Raw genomic sequence first — 21467 nt, forward strand, 5'->3', positions numbered from 1 at the left:
CATAAAAAATATTGCACATCAAACAACTAGATTCCTTTTGCAGCTTTCACTTGTTATGTTATAACTTAGATGTTTTAAGACAATACTACAGAAAAATCAAAGCTCACGGTTGATTAGCATTCCTCACTAGCAGCCTACTTAGTTTCAAATGAATCTTCATTCATGCTCCACAGTTCATTTTGTTACTTCTTGCCCATTTTTGTGATACTTTTCATAATAAATCTTCTAAAACCCCTCACCAATTTCTAGCCACCACTTCCAGTCAAAAGCCTACTGCAATGTTGGCAGGTGGTTTTTACAACTCTGAGAGAAGATCAAGACTATCAGGCATTAATTCCTCCATTTTCCTTTAATCTCTTCATCTCAAAAATAACCATCTTATCTCCAAGGGAGAATTACCATTTTCCTTTTCATCACACACCAAGTACCACAGTCATAATTCTGAAGTTGAGGGAGGTTTTCTTTGATTCTTGGGATCTAAATAAGATTGATTCATAGTCCAAATTTACACTCCGATGAAGTCCAAAGTTGTTTAAAAGTTTCTAGAAACTTCAGTGCATATTTTTTTATGGTTATCTATGCATGGATGCTTTTGTTTCTATATGTCTGCTCCTATAGTATTTATACTAACTCAAAAGTAAGCTGAAATTCCTATAAATTAATAATAAGAAAAGGAAAGAAAAGAAAAAATGTTTGTAGGTTTGTTTTTTTTTTTTTGTTGTTGTTGTTTTTTTTTTCTGAAAAAGCCAAATGATATCTCTCTGACCGGTGAGAATAAAATAATAACCTGGAAATTCTTGTAGTTACCTGACAAAAAAGAGAAGTGTGGCCTTTCCCTATTTCCTGGTTGGAATGTGTTTGTGGGCCTGGGGCATCAGTTACATTCATAAGACCAGAAAGGAACAAATAAGTTCTAATATGTAAGAGCAACTCTCTACAGCTTGTTACTTGCAGAAAAAAAAAATGAAAATAAAAATAAAAACCCTATTGCTCTAGGCCACATACAAGTATACTGGCATTTGCAACTGAAAACATATAAAGCTGATAAAAGATACCAGAACCGTAGAAATTGGAAATGGTAAGGGGCATTTCAAAAAAATAAATATATTAAGTCATATAATATAATTGTGAAACAATCTTTCCTTTAAATCATTATATGAGCCACTCAGTAAGAACAAATTATCTGCATAATTTACATATAAGATACATTAGCTAAGATAATTTTCTCACTTAAATTGTGATCAACAAATGAATATAACTTAATAAATAAGAATTTACTGCAAGACATTGTTACTTTGGAGATTTGCTGTAAAATGTAAGGTGTTTTTTCTATGCTTGCCCTTGCTCTGAATAATGAACCAGAGACCTTTATATTTATTAAAAGCTTCAGGCACCATAGCTGGGCATGTACTCAGCTGTTGTAGTGGCTTGGCCTACTTCAAAGCTACATGGACCCTTACCTGTCACCTTAGTCTTGCCCTGGTATCTCCTCCATCTGTGTCCTGATGGTGATTCCTCTCTCTCTCTCTGGTTCCTACCTGAGACTCTCTCTTTGACCTTGCAAGTCTCAACTTATCCTCTCCTGCCCAGATATTGGCTGTTCAACTCTTTATTTAACCAATCAGAAGGTGATGGAGAACAATGTTTACAATATACCAAAATAGGAGATGCTTCATCACAATGACAATGTCAAAGTCTGGACTGCAACCACATCTCTGGGTACAGAAATTAGCATTTGAATACACAGTGCACAAAAACATCCTCCAACAGCTTACACTTACTGTAGAATTTCTTTTAAAAAAAATCATGTGATATTAAAATTTCAAGGTGATTTTTAAAGTGGTAGGAAGATGAGAGGAAATCTGTTCCTCTAGGCTTCTGCCAGAGTAATGGGTCACCTTTACTTGATGCTTTACCACAGCATCATAAACAACTGCTCTAAAAAAGTCTACTATGCAAAGTGATCTACTATATTCTTGTTAGAGCAACTTTATTAAACCAATGGCATATCATTAGGATTACAAATTGAAAATATGTTGTACAATACTTAGTTTGAGGGGAAAAACTCATCTAAAGACCAACATAATCTTCTCCTGCCTCAGTCTTTATATATCACTAAAATGACTTTAAAGTTTAAAAAGCCAAAAGGGCTGTATCTGATTTAAATATTCTACAAATGTTCTGGGGGGCATAATCCAGAAATATTATCTTAGAAAGTAAGGAAACTCCTCTCAGAGAACAATAAGATGACATTTCTGTATGAGGACTCTAATTACATCCAGAATGTATGATCAGGTTACACTAGGTATTACTGGATTAACAGAAAAGAATGGATTTAAATTAGAGAGATGGTTACCTCTATGATTTGACACCAGCAAAAACCATTACTTACAGGTTCTGAAACTGACAAGAGAAAATGTCAATCAAATAAATAGCCTGTATTTAGATAACCCAGGTAATAGTTCAGTGGAGACTTTTGGAAAAGAAATTATTATTTCAATGCCAAGTCACGCTTACAGCTTTGAACAAGTGGCAAAACATGGGCATGTTTCTAAAATGGATTTCCCAGCATCTGTGCAAAAGCCAGAGGGGATGGCTTAGTGTTTTAAGCTTCAGATTTGAAATACCTAGACTCCCTGCAAACTACAGCATTAAATCCTCTGTAGAACCACAGCTTCAAATGGTATCAGAAAAGACTCAACTCTCCATCCTTTAGAGACTGATAAATGAAAAGCTTGAAGTTCGGAACAAAAAAAGGAAAGTTTACAGTTGCCCACAATTAACACCTCTCAGTCTTGAACACACACGTGCACACACTCCCATACGCTCACATGTACATACACTCACATATACATGTGCGCATATTCAAGTGTCCACACACACACACATGCACACACACGCGGACACACGCTCTCAAGAGACGGCAATATTCATAGCAACTTTTAAGATTCTACTGGAGATTTTATTCCTGGAAAGATATCTGAATGCTGCCTTTCTGATTCCAGAAATCTCCAACTCTGCTCAGACAACTTAAAGTGGACTGAAAATATTTTCAACTACTATTTAATTCCGTCAAATTCTGTATACTCACTTTAGAATGCATTCTAGGTATCCAGCCAGCTCATGGGTATTTCCTCATTCTGTACAGATTGTTCCCTCCAGACACTAATCAATAAATATTCAGTAAATACTAATCAAAACACAAGCATATTATTTTATTATTATTTTAATGTTCTTTTAACTCTTACCTCAGCCATTAAAGGAAGAATGAACATTATTATCTCAATATCATAGATGAAAAAAGTCTATCTCTGGAATATTAAATGACCTAGCTAGGGCTACCATGTAGTTGCCAAAAGTTTTAAGATACAGGTCTTGAGGCCTGAGATATTGTTGTAAGAATGTCTTCCTTAGTAACAAAAACATTTTACCAAACAGAACTAAGTGATGCATTCTAAGCTTGGGTAAAAATAATCATATAGCTAACTTTTTAAAATCAATAACACTACATATCTGTTATGTACAATTAGTGAAATAAAAAATAAGGTACATTCTAATTGAACTGTGAGCCATTTTTACAAATCTACTACATATTATTATGTGATGGCCATTTCAATTTAGAGGTATGTTGGGGGTTGGTCTGGTGCTATGTATCATGATGCTAATTATTGGCCCCCAAGATCTGGTTGCTTTCCTGATGAGGAGACATTCATGTAACTCAAAATGATGTTTGTCACCTTGCCTAAGAAATTATTCCTGATTGGCTAATTAAAAGGCCTAAACCTGGGCAGGGCATAATGGGATAGGTGTGGCCAAAGTTTGTGGGCTTTGAGGAGAAGAGGATCATGAGAAGAAGGAGAGAGGTACCGGAGGAGGAAGGAAGAAAGCCACCATGGATTAGCGAGGAAGAAGCATATGGCCAGCACGGATGAAAGAAGCAGCCCAGATGGGAGAATAAGCAAGTATTTATGGAATTATGGATGGGTTGTAGCCTGGGATGGGGCTGGGAGACAAAGGTTGTTTCGAGGGTTAATATCTAAGGCTGTTCTAAAATCTATCAAGTGTATGTGTCCTTTATTGTTTTTAATAGCAGTTAGATAATACTACTATAATAATTATAGAGCTAACAATAAATATTATCAGCCATACCATTAATTTAAATGCAATAGAGGTACCTCAAAATCAAGCAAAAAGATCTAGTTACATTGAGACGCAAAGAAGTATAGGTTTAAACTGTTATGCAACAAATGGCTAAAAGGAAGTAACAGTCATACAGAAGGAATTCAACTATCCAAAGTAATTTAATGTCTTTAGGATATAGCTGTAATGATTGTCCTAAGCTTAGACACAGTGAACTCACTGAGTACTACGATTTCTGAATACTACAATAGCTACTACACAGCCAACAGATAGGGTAGATTCTTTTGGGAATGAATATTATTTTAAATATAAATGTCCACGAAAGTTGTCACATTAAGACTTTCAAATATTCCTATTACAATATAATTTAGCTTTTTCTTTTTCTTTTCCTTCCTTCCTTCCTTCCTTCCTTCCTTCCTTCCTTCCTTCCTTCCTTCCTTCCTTCCTTCCTTCCTCCCTCCTCCCTTTCCCCTTCCCCCATGTGTGTGTGTCAAAACAAATGAATTTCTCTGACAAGATTTTGATTTCAAGGATTAGGAGAAAAGAACAGCAGGAGGGGAGAAGACATAACCGAACACAGCTTGCTAGCAAGAGCCTGGAGTTTCCTTCCATCCCAGCTTAAAACCCAAACTAGGTCTTGACAAGGCCAAGGAAAAGGATTTCAGGATGAGCCAGACCTGAGACAAGTTAGTAAAGTTATTGATGGTACACAATCCCAAAACGTAGGTGAAAGTTTCATCAGAATTGTGCTTGAGTGTTTTTACAATGAATGTTTTGTGTGTGTCTGTGTCTGTGTGAAAGAGAGACACACAGAGACAGACAGACAGAGACACACAGAGAGACACAGAGAGAAACAGAAACAGAAAAAAGAGCAACAGAAAGATCATGTGGCCAAAACATTTCTTAGTGGATACAATTTACAAGATTTTAAGATTGAGAAAAATTTAAAATTTAAACAACATTTCCTTCAAGCTTAGCGATTTGCATGCCTACTGTTTATATTTGGGATGAGACAGGGGTGTTAATATTGTAAAATCCAATAAGTAAACATTGTTCATGCATTTTTTTTACTTTTTTGTATTATTTATTTTCTATTTATAAGTCTTCTGCCTGCATATATGTCTTCATACCAGAAAAGAACACCAGACCACATTATAGATGGTTGTGAGCCACCATGTGGTTGCTGGGAATTGAACTCAGAACCTTTGGAAGGACAGCCAGTGCTCTTAACCAATGAGCCATCTCCCTAGCCCCTCATGTGTTGTTTTAAACGTCCTTGTTTGAGCTGTTTTTAGGAAAATACATAATCTCAACAGACTAAAAGCTTTATCGATTTTGTTGAAGTTCCTTGACTCTATGCAGGAAAGGCAGAATAGAACCCAAGATGGAGGGGTTTTCCCCTTCCTTGTCCCTTAAATCTGGCTGCTTTGCTATCTTCCCTCTGTGTCTGGGTTCTTTCAGTTGAAGGAATTATATCGCCTAAAAATGAGTTTCAGGAACTGAGAACAACTTTCCATGTATTATTTTTTTTATAATATTTGAAAGCATGTCTCAGTTCTTTGAACTTATAAATAACAACTCAGGTGCTACAGAAAATTAATTCCAAAGACAATAAGTGTTTTTCCTTGCATTTTTTATTCCGTTTCATCCATCTTTCCCATCTCACCTAGCATGAGCTTTATGCTCATTAGCACAGCACAAATAGTTTGGTCCTCCTCCAAAACCCCATAGAAGGATCGTGTGTCATTTCTTTTTTAATTACACCTAACTTTTTAATAGCACTTCCCTGCCTGGGAATAATTCTAGGCTATCTTATGCTGTTTAAATTGCAGATTCAGTTTCCATGCAATGAGAACGTTGAAGATTTTCTAAGCCTCACAACTCCCATCTAGTTCATATTTTACCAGTCTGGATAGATTTATAGATGCTCTTTAAAATTATGTCTTCCTTCAGCTATATGGACAAGCATCCCAGAGTCCCAGTGGGATTATTGGTCCATGCTCACACATCTGCGCAGCAACTGAATTATCAAAACGAGAAGCCGGTACCATGCATGTAAAGCTCCCATTTCTCCTTTTATTCAAACATTTATTTAGTACTTAATGGTGCCAGGCATAAAGATGAAATAAAATACCTTCAGAAAAGAATGGAGTTAGCCTTCCTGGCTGGAGGCGAGGAGTATGCACTTCAGTGGGTGTGTCCTTTCCTTCCAGCTCAGGGATTTGTAACTAAAGGACGTCCTACAGAAAGCCATGATGAGGAAACGATGTAAAGTGTCAAAATTACCTCAAACGAACTTGGTTCTATGCAAGAGCACTTCACCTATATTCAGTAATCATTTAAAAAAATTTTAAGGAATCCCGGGGTATATTTTAGGTCTGGCTGATTTTTACCTTTAATTTGCATTTAAGATGGGAAATATGTAAAACTCAAACAGTATCTGTTACCTGAGGTTTCTAGTGTTGTGCAACGCATGGCCGCATAATTTCATATTCACTTTCATAAAGGTCAATCTACCTTACTGAAAGCACGTATGTATTTGTAAAACGAAAACAAACTACAAAGAGCCCGATCGAGCAGACCTCTACCTAACCACATCAACAGATACAAGGAAATGCAAAACACAACCCTGCAGAGGCCATCAGACGGCTCGTGTCTCGCGATAGCTGAGAGATTTGGGGATGAGACCAAAGGGAATCACGAGTTCAGCAAGTCTGAGCTGGCCGAGATCTTTCTCGCGCTGGTCCGCTGGGCGCGCAGGGCTACAGGGACTTTTCTCTCGCTGCTGGGCTGGGCGCTCTGCTATGGCGCGGAAGTCGAGTCGGCCTTTGCTTCTCCTGCCGCTCGTGCTGGGCATGACCCTGGCGAGCGTCCCCAGCCGTCTGCCCCTGGTCCTCAACACTTGGCCTTTTAAGAATGCCACCGAAGCAGGTGCGGAGCGGCCCGGGGTGGGAGACTGCGCTGTGCAAGCTCCTCTGCAGGAAGCTGCCGTGGCCCCTAAAGTTACAGGAGAGGGTCAGCGGCAGAAGCCTGGCCTCCTTCCGGTCTTCTTCCTGCTTCGCTTCTGCGCCTGACCCTTTCCCTGCCGCCGCTGCAGTTGAGGTTCTGGGATATCGTTTTCCTCCCGGTACCACACTGAATGACCTCCTTCAGGGTCACCTGCCTTACTTTTGTGACAGTCACTCTTTTGTTGTGATGTTTCCTGTTTTTCTTCCACACTATACTTCTTGTGAATGTCTCCTGTTTCAGCAGTGCTGTCTGGATTTAGGAAACAACAACTTCCTATGGACGCACATATATTTGATTATTTGTTCCATGCTTGTCAAGTTGTCCTTGTCTCTTATGCATTAAAGATGTCTTTAGCGTTTGTTAGGGTTGTACCGTCTATCCCCAACTCTGTCACACTTGAGACTGCTGTCACAGTAAATGTCTGTGGATACAGTTGTCTCCAGAATTCAGAGCAGGAAAATCTGTGTGTTATAGAGGAATCCGAGAAAGTGAGAAATCAGACTGAGAAAGAGATGCCCCAGCAGTAATGAAATAAAGAAACTTCCAACATCATAGGCAGGGGACAATTCTGTATAAGTTGTCACTATTGAAGGGGCCGAGACTTCTTAATCTTCAAAGAATTTTAAGTAAAACAGCTGTCCTTTCCAGACATATGCCCTCAATATTTGGATGTCCACAGAGCACACACACAGCCACCATAGAGAAAGAGACTACTTTCAAAACTGGACAACCTCTGAAATACACTGTGTAGCCTTCAATGGATTACTTCACATCTAGCCATTTCTTTTGAGAATGAGAATTTATAAAACATCTCAAAAGCTGCATGAAGAGATTAATTCACCCACATGAAGTCTTTTGCTACTGTAATATTGTGATGAGACTTGCTGTCATGTGCGTTATCAATGAAAGTGGGAGTTATGCGTATGACAGTAACCAAGAGAGTGACACATGCCTGTAATTTCAGCTCTCAGGAATTTGTGGTCGGAAGACACAGCCTTCTAGACATGCTTATGCTGTACATGGATTTTCAGTTGGCTTGGATTAGATAGCAAGACTATATCTGACAAAACAAACAAAAAAATAATGACTAAATTTTAAGGTTGTAATTGAAAAATACTTTTAAGTTCGACTATCTCCAAATAGTTTCAGTTATCCCTCTTAAAGATCACATATTTGTTACACAGAAGAAAAAGTTACTGGAAATTGTTTTAAATATTCACTTTCTACTAAGAGCCAACATCTTTGAATTCTTTACAGTAACCAGTGATATAATTTTGTCTGTGTCATTCTAATGTCCTTGCATCACTTTTGTCCCATTTGATAAAATAACTTGTTAAAATTTCAATGGTATAAATGTTACGAGAAAAAAATAGGCACCTCAAACTGTACTTGGCTTTTGCTTTTCATGTTGAAAAAATATCTGAATATAAATAAGCACTATTGGAATTTAACAGCATGGCAGACTTTAGCGTCTGGAGGCTCTGTCTTGGATGCGGTGGAGAACGGCTGTGCTAAGTGTGAGGCAGAACAGTGCGACGGCACTGTAGGCTTTGGAGGAAGTCCTGATGAACTTGGGGAGACCACCCTTGATGCCATGATCATGAACGGGTAAGAATGTTCTTCAGGACCTGTTTGTCACTGTGTTTTCGTGTCAGGTTGGCTTACATTCAGAGCAAGATAGAGGAGTGTGTGAGTGTGGCGCATAGGTCAGAACCCCTTGTTTATAGTACTTGTCCCTTCTAAACACAACGAGTTAACAAAAAAGAAAAAACTAAAAGGTCACCTGATAGTCGAATATCACAGAGAAATAAGTGGCCGAGTTGCTCTGACTGGTGAGAACGCCCAGATGCAGAACTATGCCGCTCAACCAGTAATTTACCTGCCATCTGCAATTGCTGTGGTTTCGGTGACCTAAGCCTGAAGGCTTCTTTTAAAAGCCATGTTTAAAATAGCATGTTGAGATATATACTGAATTGACTTTTTGTTCTTGAATTTTGTCTGTGGAAACCCATGAACTTTACAGGTTGTTTTCCCTTCTGTGTTGAGATGGAGTTTAGCCTTTCAACATATTGCTGCTTGGAGAAATGTAATTTTTCTGTTCAAGTGCCAACAGAAAATGCCTTCGTAAATCTCCCCTCATTGTTGCCTTACAGCACTGCTATGGACGTGGGAGCAGTAGGAGACCTTAGAAGAATTAAAAATGCAATTGGAGTGGCACGGAAGGTCCTGGAGCATACAACACACACGCTCTTAGTAGGAGAGTCAGGTACTTTTAAAACCAAACTGAAATTTTGCTTGAATCATTTTGTCTATTGTCACTGTTAAAATCTATCCATCTATATGTCTCTATCTCTATCTTATTGTGAAGTAGAGAGCAAAGGAGACCTAAGTTCAAATTCCTGATGTTTTATTTCATATCTGTTTAACTGGATAGATTACTTCTACGTGTTGCTTTGTCTTGAAGACTGCACTAAGCATTGTGTTATCTGACCGTGAGTGATTGCTACAGCTGAAATAGGGTTCACATCAGTTTCCTTTCTGCCTTGCATTTCTACAGATACAAGACCCAGGGGGCATGGCTTATATGAGACAGTAATACCAAAAGGAGATTGCTATGACAGTGTCACTTGAGTCCCTTCCAAGTTCCATTGCAAAAGATCAGAAGGTAGCCTATGATAAAATATTATATTAATGATATATTTATGTAGCAGCATTAATATGCTTGAAATAGAAATGCAGACTACCTGGAAAGAATGACTTTTGGTGTTTGGAATCCGTTTGTCTATTTGGTTCTTTTCATTCTAGTTAAAGCAATAGAATTCTGTGTCAGTGAGAAGTGTGTGTTGTGAAAGGCTGCAATTCTTCAAAGGGAGAAGGGGAAGATGGTGGAAGTGAGACAGTAAAGGAAGTGTGTACACAACCAAAAGGTCGCCAACAGGTCAGTGATAGGAAGGACACAGAAGCTCCAAATCCAGAAATGGCCTCCTTAAAACTGTTTAGGTCCAAAAATTCCTTTGTGAGCCTTGTGTACCACCCTCATCAGATGTCTTTCCATACCCCGTATCAGAGAAAGCTGGCCCAGAATGCCTCTAGTACACGAATTTTATTTAGGAAACAATGCATGGGCTTACACTTTTCTCTTTCATCTCCAGCCACCAAGTTTGCTGAAAGTATGGGGTTTACCAATGAGGATTTATCTACCAGTGCCTCTAGAGCTATTCATTCAGATTGGCTTTCTCGGAACTGCCAGCCAAATTATTGGAAAGTATGTATGCAAATTCAACTTAAAAAGGGAAATTTCTTAAAAATGCTAAGTGATCCCTTTGGCCCTCTTTTGCCTGTGTTGGTTATTGTCTTGCCCATGTGTTAGAACCAGTGATAAAAGTTGGCTTTCTGGGTGCATCCGTTTTTCATATGCCACCCCCCCTACCTCCTGAGGTCAATGACTCCAGTACTGTGGCAGTGATTTGTAAATTCAAGGTTTGTTAGGAAGAATGGAACTGGCGCCATCAACATTGTTTTACTTGTACTTTCTTGGAACAAAATCCATGTGTAAAAAGTTTCTTAAATGGTATCCTTGTGGTACCATACCATATCCAATATGTTGCACATATTTTGACTAGAAGACTTAAACAATTAGGTGTCTGGTTTGTTATTAGTGAGATCATTGTTCTTTAGTAGGAACTTTAGCATAAATCAATTTGATTCTGCCATACAAAATCAAACTTCTCTAATCTCTTTTGTCCTTAAATCCTAATTACCAAGTTCTCTGGATTTAGCTCAAAAAATAAATTCTTCAGGGGAGGAGGACCTCCCCTATTTGTGGACTAGGGGAGGGGCATAGGGAGAGAAGAGGGAGGGAGGATGGGACTGGGAGGAGATTAGGGAGGTGGCCACAGCCAGGATACAAAGCGAATAAATTATAATAAATAAACAAAAAAGAAAAAATAAATAAATTTTTTGTAAAACAACTGAATCTAAACCTGGTGCACAATCTTATGAGCTATGAGTAGAATGAGCATCCCCGAACTAAAAAGCTAAACTTCAAAACGCTTTTAGTACCAACATGATACCACAAGGAAATGTGTGAAAGGCTGTACTCCTTCATGCACTGCACTGCCAACAAACCACAAATGCAACTAAAAGCGTATACAGTTATCTTCAGAGTAATCACACAAATAAACATAAAATGTAAGTGAATTTTGTGCTTAGGCTTGTGTCCATCTATGAAATACATCATTATGAGCACAAAAAATTCTAAGATCTAAAAAAAAAAAATCAAAACACTTCTAGTCTTAAACATTTCAGATAAGGGATGCTCAAACTGCATTAAATTCTTATCTTGGCCTGGTGGTGGTAGTACATGCTTTTAATCCCAATATTCAGGAGGCAGAGGTAGGCAGATAGATCTCCCAGTTCGAGGCCAGCCTAGACAGCCAGAACTATGCAGAGAAACTGGTCTCGGAAAAAACAAACAATTTCTTGTCTTAATAACAGTCTATTCAAACAACCTAAATTTATTGGTATATTTCTATACTTTTAATATTTAACTGAATCTTGGACTGCTAATTAGAATGGCTGCAGCTAGAGGGGTCTAGTCCATGGCTGTCAGGCTTCATGATAGCTGAAGATGAATGGTGGGAAACACAAGCTTATAAATTACTTAAAACATGACTTTTGGGGCTGGAGAGATGGCTCAGAGGTTAAGAGCATTGGCTGCTCTTTCAGAAGTCCTGAATTCAATTCCTGGCAACCACATGGTAGCTCACAACCATCTGTCATGAAATCTGGTATCTGGTGTCCTCTTCTGGCATGCAGGTATACTTGTAGACAGAACATGTATACATAATAAAAAAAATAAATAAATCTTAGGAAAATGACATTTTGTGTGGCATTGTTACTTACTTGTTATAACTTGGGTAAGCAGTTCTCAAGTGTGCACGTTGTAGCTGACAATGTCTCTGTGTGAAAGTTGGACACATTATCTACTGAGATTAAAGTAAACATTTTTATAAAGCAAGTTTTACTTGAAATCTCAGAATTTGTCATCAGGGAACCACATTCTCACATGCAGAGGTCAAGCTCAGTACTTTTTCCTTTGAGGTTAGTTTATAATTTTTAAGAAGTTTCTTTCTGCTCTTGTTCTGAGAATTGTATATGTAAAGATGACATTCGGTGCCCTGTGCTTTGCACATATTGTTCTAATCCACAATGTGTAATTTTGAAAATCATCAGTTTCCATATAAGATTCAGCTAACTTTTGAGCTCTGAGTTACTCATGTCCTTCTGATTTCTTCTAGTGATTAGCAATCATCCACAATTATTTGCTGCTTTCTACAACACTGTTTTTAACCAAGAAACTTGAATCTTGTTTCAGAAAGTTGTACCAGATCCTTCGAAATACTGTGGACCCTACAAACCTTCTGTCTTCTTAGAGAAGAGTAATCCTGCCTACAAAGAAGCAGATGTTCATGGTCATGATACTATTGGTAATTGGCTTTTTATGCAATTTTATTGATTAACTAGTGACCTTGCACAGCTCATATTTATTTTTACTCATGTACCAGAAGTTAGCTAGCTTTTATTATTTTAGATGTTAACTAAATACCTCCTTGGTAAGTGTATTTCTCTCTCACTATATGTACATGCACATATGTATGTATATAATAAACTTTGAAAACACATAAATTCATATCTATAGTATATAAATATATGTATCTGTATGTAATGTCTTAACATTTATATAAAGTTTTTTAAATTACTCATACAAAACACTAACTATCCAGTGACTATTAAAATGTAGATTATCAAATCATTAATATTAAATGCTTTGGTTACTTTATATTTTTTATATAAAATGACCTGTAATAATTTTCCTAAGCTGTAATATTAACAGTTTCTGTTAATCAAATGAGTGGTTTTATTGGGACTTGCCTTTGAAAAGGTACTGAAAGTAACGGATGTATTTGAAGAGTAAGAATATGAGATTATTTTTTTTGTCCAATAATACTATGAAACCAGATCATTAAAATTTATAGTGTAATATAATTGATACATTTTTCAATATCTTTAAGCTTTCCTCTACCTGTAGTTAGTAAGAGAACATACTTTATTGATGGAGTCAGTATGTAAAAACATAGTACCATAGGCTGGCTGATTTATAAACATATTTATTTCTCACAGTTGTAAATGCAGAAAATTCTGAGATGCAGACACTAGCAGATGCATTGTTGAGGTCCCATCTCCCGGTGCGTAGGTAGCGTATCTAGTTCTCTGAGATCTCTTGTATTAATCCTACTAATTAGGGCATTGCCCCTAATAAACCATCCCACCTTCCCTTGGGCCCCTCCTAATTCCATCACTTCGTGTAGTTATAAATGTGAGGGGACACAATCCACCATACCACAGCAATCTTCAGCTGATCCATTATTTGGGTATATTTAAGAAAAGTGTTGGTTACTTACACTGGTTTTTTGCTTTGTTTTGTTTTTAATCTCTAGGCATGGTTGTAATCGATAAGATGGGACATACTGCTGCTGGCACATCTACAAATGGTCTAAAATTCAAAATACCTGGGTTAGTGTTTCCCCAAGGACAGATTTTTTAAATATGTATCAAATGTAAAGCAGGATAGGGCAGAACTTGTGCAGGGTGCCATATGTGAAATGAAATGCTGATGTCACAAATAAATGTGAAAGGAAGCATGTTACCATATGTTACTGGCCACAGCAAGCATGAGAGCCAGGTGCTTCAGTGTTCAGGAGTATCAGGGGTTAATCTGTGTAACCTGAGTTGTCGCACCAGCAAAGAGATAATGGAGGCTGACACCTGAACACACAGGGCTGAAGGGTTACAAGCACCATGCAGCCAATGGAACAAGTATGTACAAGTCGTACACACTTCAGGTTGACAGCTTCTGATGGTGGAAAAGAAGCTGAAGTGTGTGTGTGTGTGTGTGTATGTGTGTTGGCACGTGTGCTCTCAGTGTGAACAGAATTGCGTGTGGCAGTAGTGGAGATTAAGAGTACAAGGAAACCAAGTGAGATTTTTAGGGGTGAACTAGAAGGGTTGTAGGTTTGCTGCTGCTGCCTGGTTTTTAAGTAGAAAAAAGGCACTAAGTAGGCTTATTAAAAGTTTAGCTCATTGCATAGAAGGCAGTGTGAAGAAATAATGAGAACCACTCAGGTGCTCCAGAAACTGAGAAAAGTGGAATAGTAGAACAGTCGCTGTAAATCTGTGGGATCTAGTACGACGAACTGATGACAAGTTTTTTTGGTTTGTTTTTTTTTTTTTTTTTTTTTTTTTTTTTTTTGCTTAAAATTTTAATTGATAAGCAAACATGTCTATTTAAGGAGTAGAATGTATTTTTGTATTTTCATATATATACGAAATTGTTAAACCAAACTATTTGACTTATGCATTGTTTTACGTGCTTTTTAAATCTATAGTCTTGGCAGGTTTTACACATAAATATATTATTATTAAATGTAATGCCGTTATGTACAGCATATCTCTAGAACTTATCCTGCCTGTTTTAAGTATTAATTCTTTTTTGTAAGTCAACATCTGTCCATCTACACTTCCCACTATTGGAAAAAGCAATATTTTAGTCTGTTTCTAAGAATTCAGTGTTGTTACACTGCAAATCTATCTGAAAACAAAGTCATATATTAACATCACTGTTTGAAAACCTTAATTGAAAAAAAAAATGTATTCTAGTGAAGAATTTACTCACAACAGTAACCAGTGTCTGTGTGGGAATATCCTCTAATTTTGAAACAGTTTATAACATGATTTAGATTACATTTGGTTCCCTAGCCTGAATGTCTATGCTGTCCACAGTCGTGTAGGAGATTCTCCCATCCCTGGAGCTGGGGCCTATGCTGATGACTTGGCCGGAGCAGCTGCAGCCACTGGGGATGGTGATATACTCCTGCGCTTTCTGCCAAGGTGCGATTCCTTACCTGTGTACGTTCTAGAGGTTCTTAGAGGAGACATGTAATGTCAGGACGAGGATGAGTTTTGTAGTGTGTTACCTGAATTCATGTGCATGAGAGATTTTCTTGAAACTGAAAGCAAGGATTTTTGTTTTTGTTTTGCTCGTTAGCTTGTGATCATTGACTTGAGTCTTTTTTATGTTATAAAATGAAATATTTCTTCCTCTGCATAGGAGAATGCTTATGATAACTGATACAAAGCCATGTAAAGTGACCGAGAAAAGTAGAAAGTGTAGTCACTGTGCACAGTTAGTAATTACAGCTATATGCTTCGGACACGCGCAGTGTGTTCTCCTGTGAGCATAGCTTCTTCCACATGCAAATATAACCTCCATTTGTGACTTCTGGCTGTTATTACTAAAGTGACAGTTATTCAGCCAAAGACAAAAATAATAGTCCTCGTCTGAAATCAGTGGTGGATGAGTTGAATAGATGACATGGCAGCAGGGTTTGCTTGCCTTGGTATTAAGGCTGTGACAGAAATTACTGACTTGTGTTCATTCATAGGTATTATGTTAAATTTGACAATATGGTTGTTTCATATTTTCTGATATCAATTTAGCCTAATGTGTTTATTTTGTTCTCTGATATTAAGCTGTCAGTTCTGTTTAAATTAGCTACCAGGCTGTACAATATATGAGCAGAGGAGAAGACCCAGCCATAGCTTGCCAAAAAGTGATTTCCAGAATTCAGAAGTATTATCCGAAATTCTTTGGAGCTGTTATATGTGCTAATGTGACAGGAAGTTATGGTAAGTTAGATATGTGTTTTTATTTGATTAAATTTTCAAGTGATTAGAAAAGATACACACTTCTCTGTAAGCACATAGTGCACTGTGTTCTATGTAAAAAAGGAGTCTGTAAAAGTAAAGTAGATTCTGAGTGAATGCCAGTTGATGATCTGTCAATACTGTAAAATGTTAAAATACATACCTAAAACAGTATTTTGTTTCACTGCTGGTAGTCATAGTCTACTTTTGTGCTGTCAGCTCTTACCTTTTCCATCTATCTTAAAAGTTTTGCTTTGGTTGTCACACATGTTGATATACTAATTTAGTCAAATCCTTCTACTGATTAGAAATGGTGGGGATAAGTTAATCTCAGTTCTTTCTCATTCATTAAAACATTTCAGTCATTTTGATCATCTTGCAGCTCTGAAGAACAAAAACCATTACTAGTGAGTAAGCCAGACAGGCCAGCAGAATTCTTCTAGCACTGCTTGTGGCATGTCTTCTGTTCTATTTGCTCTCCTTATGAGCCAGTGGTGGCTGCAAAGCATTTAAGGTCAACCACTGCTGACTCTCGTCACTGAACTTTCAGATGGAGAATATGTAGAGGTTACTGATCAATACAGCTTATTAGGTTAGACTGCTCACTGCACTTCTTTGATCTTTTACTTCCCACACTTTTGTATTTGAAGAGCTTTTTTGAAGAATTCCTAATTCCTTTTTAAGTTTGAAGACATAAAAGCCAAAGAAAGTTATAGGGGGTGATTTATGTATGACATAAGGCCATTTAATTATTCCCTCTCAACAGATAAGCCATAGAAGGCTCAAATTTACATTAGCAGGGTGGGAAGATACTAATTTTCTAACTATGTGAACTAAAAAAAAAAAAAAAAAAAAAAAAAAAAAAAAAAGACTATTTCTAATAAAGTCATGATAGAGGAACCTCTCCCCCTGCAGGTACAAACAGAAACTAAATTCAGACAGAAAGCACGTTGACGAATTACGCTTCTCATCGAACAAACAGGGAGAATGGGAAGCAATGATGTGAGACTGTTCTACTAGCTAGGGATTACCCAAATAAAAATTTGGGTAATTTTTTTCTATGAAGGGGATTGAGAGGGAGCAAATATTTGTTGTTCTAAGGGATGAAGTAAAGCCTGGAGAAATGCTCCAAAGTTAATAGCACTTGTTCTCATGCAGACCCTCACATGTTAGCTTCCCAGAACCCAGAAGGTAACTCACCACCACCTGTACTCCACTTCCAGACTGTCTGCCTCTGACCTCCTTGAGCCCAACATACATATGATGTACATACATACATACATACATACATACATACATACATACATACATACATATATACATGCATGTAAACAATTATACAAATAAAGGAAATCTTCAAAGGCTGTATTATCTTCCCCTCATTTCTTATATAATTATTAATTACTCTCTACTGTGAAGGTACTGTGTGTGTATATATATAGTGGATATAAGCATGCAACATATGCAGTGCAACATGCCACAGCAATGTCTAGACAAATGTTAATCTTTATTGTTTCTGAATATATGCCTCCTATAACCCTTAACTGTCTCTTTTTTTGTTGTTTTGTTTTCGCTCAAGGTGCTGCTTGCAACAAACTTCCAACATTTACTCAATTTAGTTTCATGGTTTATAATTCTCTACGAAATCAACCAACTGAAGAAAAAGTAGACTGTGTCTAATCCATCTTGTCTGTCAGCATATGTATTTAAAGAGAAGCACAAAGGCTGGAAAGTTGCTTACTGACAACATTCAGTGATGTTCCTGTGCAAATTAAGTGCAAAAATAAATTATAACGTAGTGCTATTTCTTAGCTACATTTTTATTTATTTACTTCTATTTAAGGTCTGTTTATCACATGAAAATGAATATGCATTTATACATGATGCATATTTTTAAACTTTAAGTGATATTTGAATTTATAATCACTGTGCTAAGAAACGACTACTCTGCGGCTTTATTTTTGCAATGTCATAGTAAGTAAAGTATTTGTATTTGAGTACCTCAGATTGCACAAGCAATCCTAGTCCAGAGGAGAGAGTAATACTATCTCAACAGATTAGACGTGGTTAAATTTCAGAAGTTACAGTGATAAGTCTCTTATGACTAATCATTAAGTTTTACCAAATGTTCTGTAATAGTTCAAAACAGAAATAATGCTATTAAAGTATATGTTTTATTCTGTACATTATGAAAAGCTGATGAGAATTTCTCTGGTATTCTTTGGATTTCTCATTGATAGATCACTCAGTACGTGACTGTTGTTGATGCACAGAAATCTCTGATCTTTGCGCAGCTGATACTCAGTATTGATGATTTCTTTTGAAAATCATTTAGGGAGCTCTTTTCTGTGAGTTTACTAATCTCTTATGCCGAGGTTGTGGTTGCAGTTAGAAAATGGAGCCCATGGTAGCTCAGTATCCAAGTGGGTACCCTAGTAAGGGGAACAGGGACTATTTCTGACATAAACTCAATGGCTGGCTCTTTGACCTCCCTCCCCCACACTCGAGGGAGGAGTGGCCCTGCTAGGCCACAGAGGAGGACCATGCAGCCAGACCTGAAGATATCTGATAAGCTAAGGTCAGATGAAAGGGGAGGAGGTCCTCCCCATCAGTGGACATGAAAAGGGGTAGGGAGAAGATGAGGAAGGGAGAGTGGGATTGGGAGGGAATGAGGGAGCGGGATACAGCTGGGATACAAACTTAATAAACTGTAACTAATATTTAAAAAAAGAAAATGTCAATAAGTGTGCCATCTAGCTTGACATTATTTTTCAATGGTCATTGATAAGTTGAATATATTATATTGTTATCAAATTTTAATACTGTTTGTTTTTTAATATACACAGCTTGATAGTCATTCTTTGAATAACCCATGTTATTTGTTATCAGGCCATCCTTCCTGTCAAAATGGTTTAGGAAGCCATTTATTTATTTGTTTGCTTGTTTGTTTATTGTTTACGGTTCCTTCACTTTGTATTACAGCTGTAGCCCCCTTCATAATCTCCTCCTGTACCACCCTCTCCCCTCTTCCCCTTCTATGTCTCTCCCCTATGCCACTGATAGTAGGAGTCCTCCTCCCCTACTCTCTGACCCTAGCCTATCAGGTCTCATCAGGACTGTCTGTGATCCTCTTTTGCTGTGTCCTAGTAAGGCTGCTTTGCCAAGGGGAGGTGATCAAAGAGCTGGCCACTGAGTTCATGACAGAGACAGGCCTGCTTCCCTTACTTGGGAACACACATTGAGACTGAGCTGCCTATGGACTACATCTGAGCAGGGGGTCTAACTCCTCTCCATGCATGGTCCTTGGTTGATTTATCAGTCTCTGCAGAAGCCTCTGGGCCAAGATTTTTGGCTCTGTTGGTCTCCTTAGGGAGCTCCTGTCCCCTCCAGGTCTTTCTATCTGCTCCCCGACACCTTCTTCCATAAGATTCCCTACACTCTGCCCAAAGTTTGGCTATGAGTTCTCAGCATCTGTTTTGATGCCCTGCTGGGTAGAGTCTTTCAGAGATCCTCTGCGGAAGGCTCCTGTCTTGTTCCCTGTCTTCTCCCACTTCCAATGTCTATCTTGTTTGCCCTCCTGAATAAGGATTAAGTAGTAGGAAGCCATTCTTGAATATTCTCTTCCAGCACAGAATTTGTTGGACTGAAATTTGACTCTGTTTAATAATATCCATACATGGTATGTACTCACTTATATAGACCTATAAGATATGATAAACATAATGAAATCTATACACCTAAAGAAGATACACAAGAAAGAGGACCCTGGGTAAGATGATCAATCTTCACTTAAAAGACAAATAGGATGGACATTGGTTGTAGGAGAAAACAAGTAATAGGATAGAAGCCTACCACTGAAGGCCTCTGAATGTCTCTAACTAGCAGTGTATCAAAACAGATACTGAGACTTATAACCAAGCCTTGGGCAGAGTACAGGTAATCATATGAAAGAAGGGGGAGTTAGTATGATCCAGAGAGGACAGGAGCTACCCAAGGACCAAATATATCTGGGCACAGGGGTCCTTTATGAGACTGTTTCTCCAACCAAGGACCATGTATGGATATAACCTATAACCCCTGCTCAGATGCAGCCCATGGTAGCTCAGTATCCAAGTAGGTACCCTAGTAAGGGGAACAGGGATTATTTCTGACATGAACTTCTTTTTTAAATCTCATAAGTTCAGTTCATGAGTTTGGTGATTGAATTTAGACCTCAGGACCTAATTAAGCTAATTTAATACCTTTAATTGTACAATTGTAAAATTCATTTGAGTAATTTCTATTGGATACCTGTTTTTTAATTGGCTAGCAATTCTGAAAATAATATGTCTGTGTCATTTTGCTGGTCAATTTTTGGTTAATATTTCATGCTTTTGTAAAAACTCTAAATGGTTTATTTTCTTCAGTACTAGTTATATATTAAGCAGTAGGTTTTCAGTTATTTTACACAATTAAAAGATGACATGATGAGGTCCCCAAAAGTATAAATTGTGGTTATTAAGTGCAAGATGATATGGGTTTTCGTATATAACCTTGGGTCAGCCAGTTTAAAAACAAAAACTGTCATATTTTAGTACTGAGAATATCACACTTAAAGGATAAAAAAAAAATGACCACATTCAGGATAGATATAATGGAAGTTGAACTGCTGTGTTCCACCCATTTGCCTTCGAATTAAAGAGAAGGAAGTTATTGTTTCAGTGCATGGATAGTGCATTAAGAATTGGTCATTTGATTTAAACTTGTGACCTTTCCAAGTGCTGTATTAGATTTGTTTGCTTATTTATTTTCCCTAATTAAAATATTATTTCTATAATGTGAATGGTGATATATAATGTTTTTAAGAAAATCATATCTTAGAACAAATGTAGGAAAACAAAATCCCTTCTAATTGTTAGTAATCTATCTCATTTCTTTCAGACTTGTGCAAAACCCTTGAGCAACATAAATGTCAAAGTAATTCTCTCCATTTCTAAGTAAAACTAGTATTATTCATCTTTTCTTATTCTGTTCATTGTAATTAGGCTGATTGAAAATAAACAAAGTTCTAGTAAAATAAATATCAGACAACCCACGCTAGCTTAATTTCATTCCGTGAGGCTGTGTAGTACATGGTGGTGATATATACGTTGTATAGAGCAGTAAATACTAAGTTGGGGCTTATTTTCTTTTAAATAAAATGCAGTATATTCTACCCCTGGACAGGCAAACACACTGCCTTCAAGGAACTCCAAAACTTAATTACTTGAATTCAAACCCTGTTCTCTATCAGTGATTAACTATATGAACCTGACAATTAGTTTGATTTGAGTGGTGTCTTGGTTTTCTATACCATGGGAATAAAGATAATACACCTACTGCTATAGTCTAATAATTGTGTTCCTACATCCCAAATTCATCTGAAGTACAGAAAGCCTTCCTCAGACACAGATTATATTGTCGAGCAGTCCAACGTTTAAAACATTTTGGTAGTCCACTTTCATCATTCCTTTCACCATCTCAATAGAGCAAAAGTGATACAGAAAGAAAGGAAAAGTAAATAGTTCAGAGAT

At 37.4% G+C, this 21467-nt stretch overlaps 1 protein-coding gene across 1 annotated transcript; it reads left to right on the top strand.

Moving 5' to 3' along the window:
* Window positions 1-6852: 6852 nt before the first annotated feature.
* Window positions 6853-21273, top strand: Aga (aspartylglucosaminidase). The gene is made up of 9 exons (XM_055593613.1): window positions 6853-7071; window positions 8604-8757; window positions 9303-9415; window positions 10302-10414; window positions 12527-12638; window positions 13650-13725; window positions 14992-15099; window positions 15764-15897; window positions 17495-21273. The coding sequence occupies exons 1-9, from the start codon at window positions 6945-6947 to the stop codon at window positions 17593-17595; spliced, it is 1038 nt and encodes a 345-aa protein (XP_055449588.1). The 5' UTR covers window positions 6853-6944; the 3' UTR covers window positions 17596-21273.
* Window positions 21274-21467: the final 194 nt, after the last annotated feature.

This window comes from Psammomys obesus, unplaced genomic scaffold (genome assembly GCF_907164565.1).
Source record: "Psammomys obesus unplaced genomic scaffold, mPsaObe1.curated_primary_1811, whole genome shotgun sequence".
NCBI lineage: Eukaryota > Metazoa > Chordata > Mammalia > Rodentia > Muridae > Psammomys > Psammomys obesus.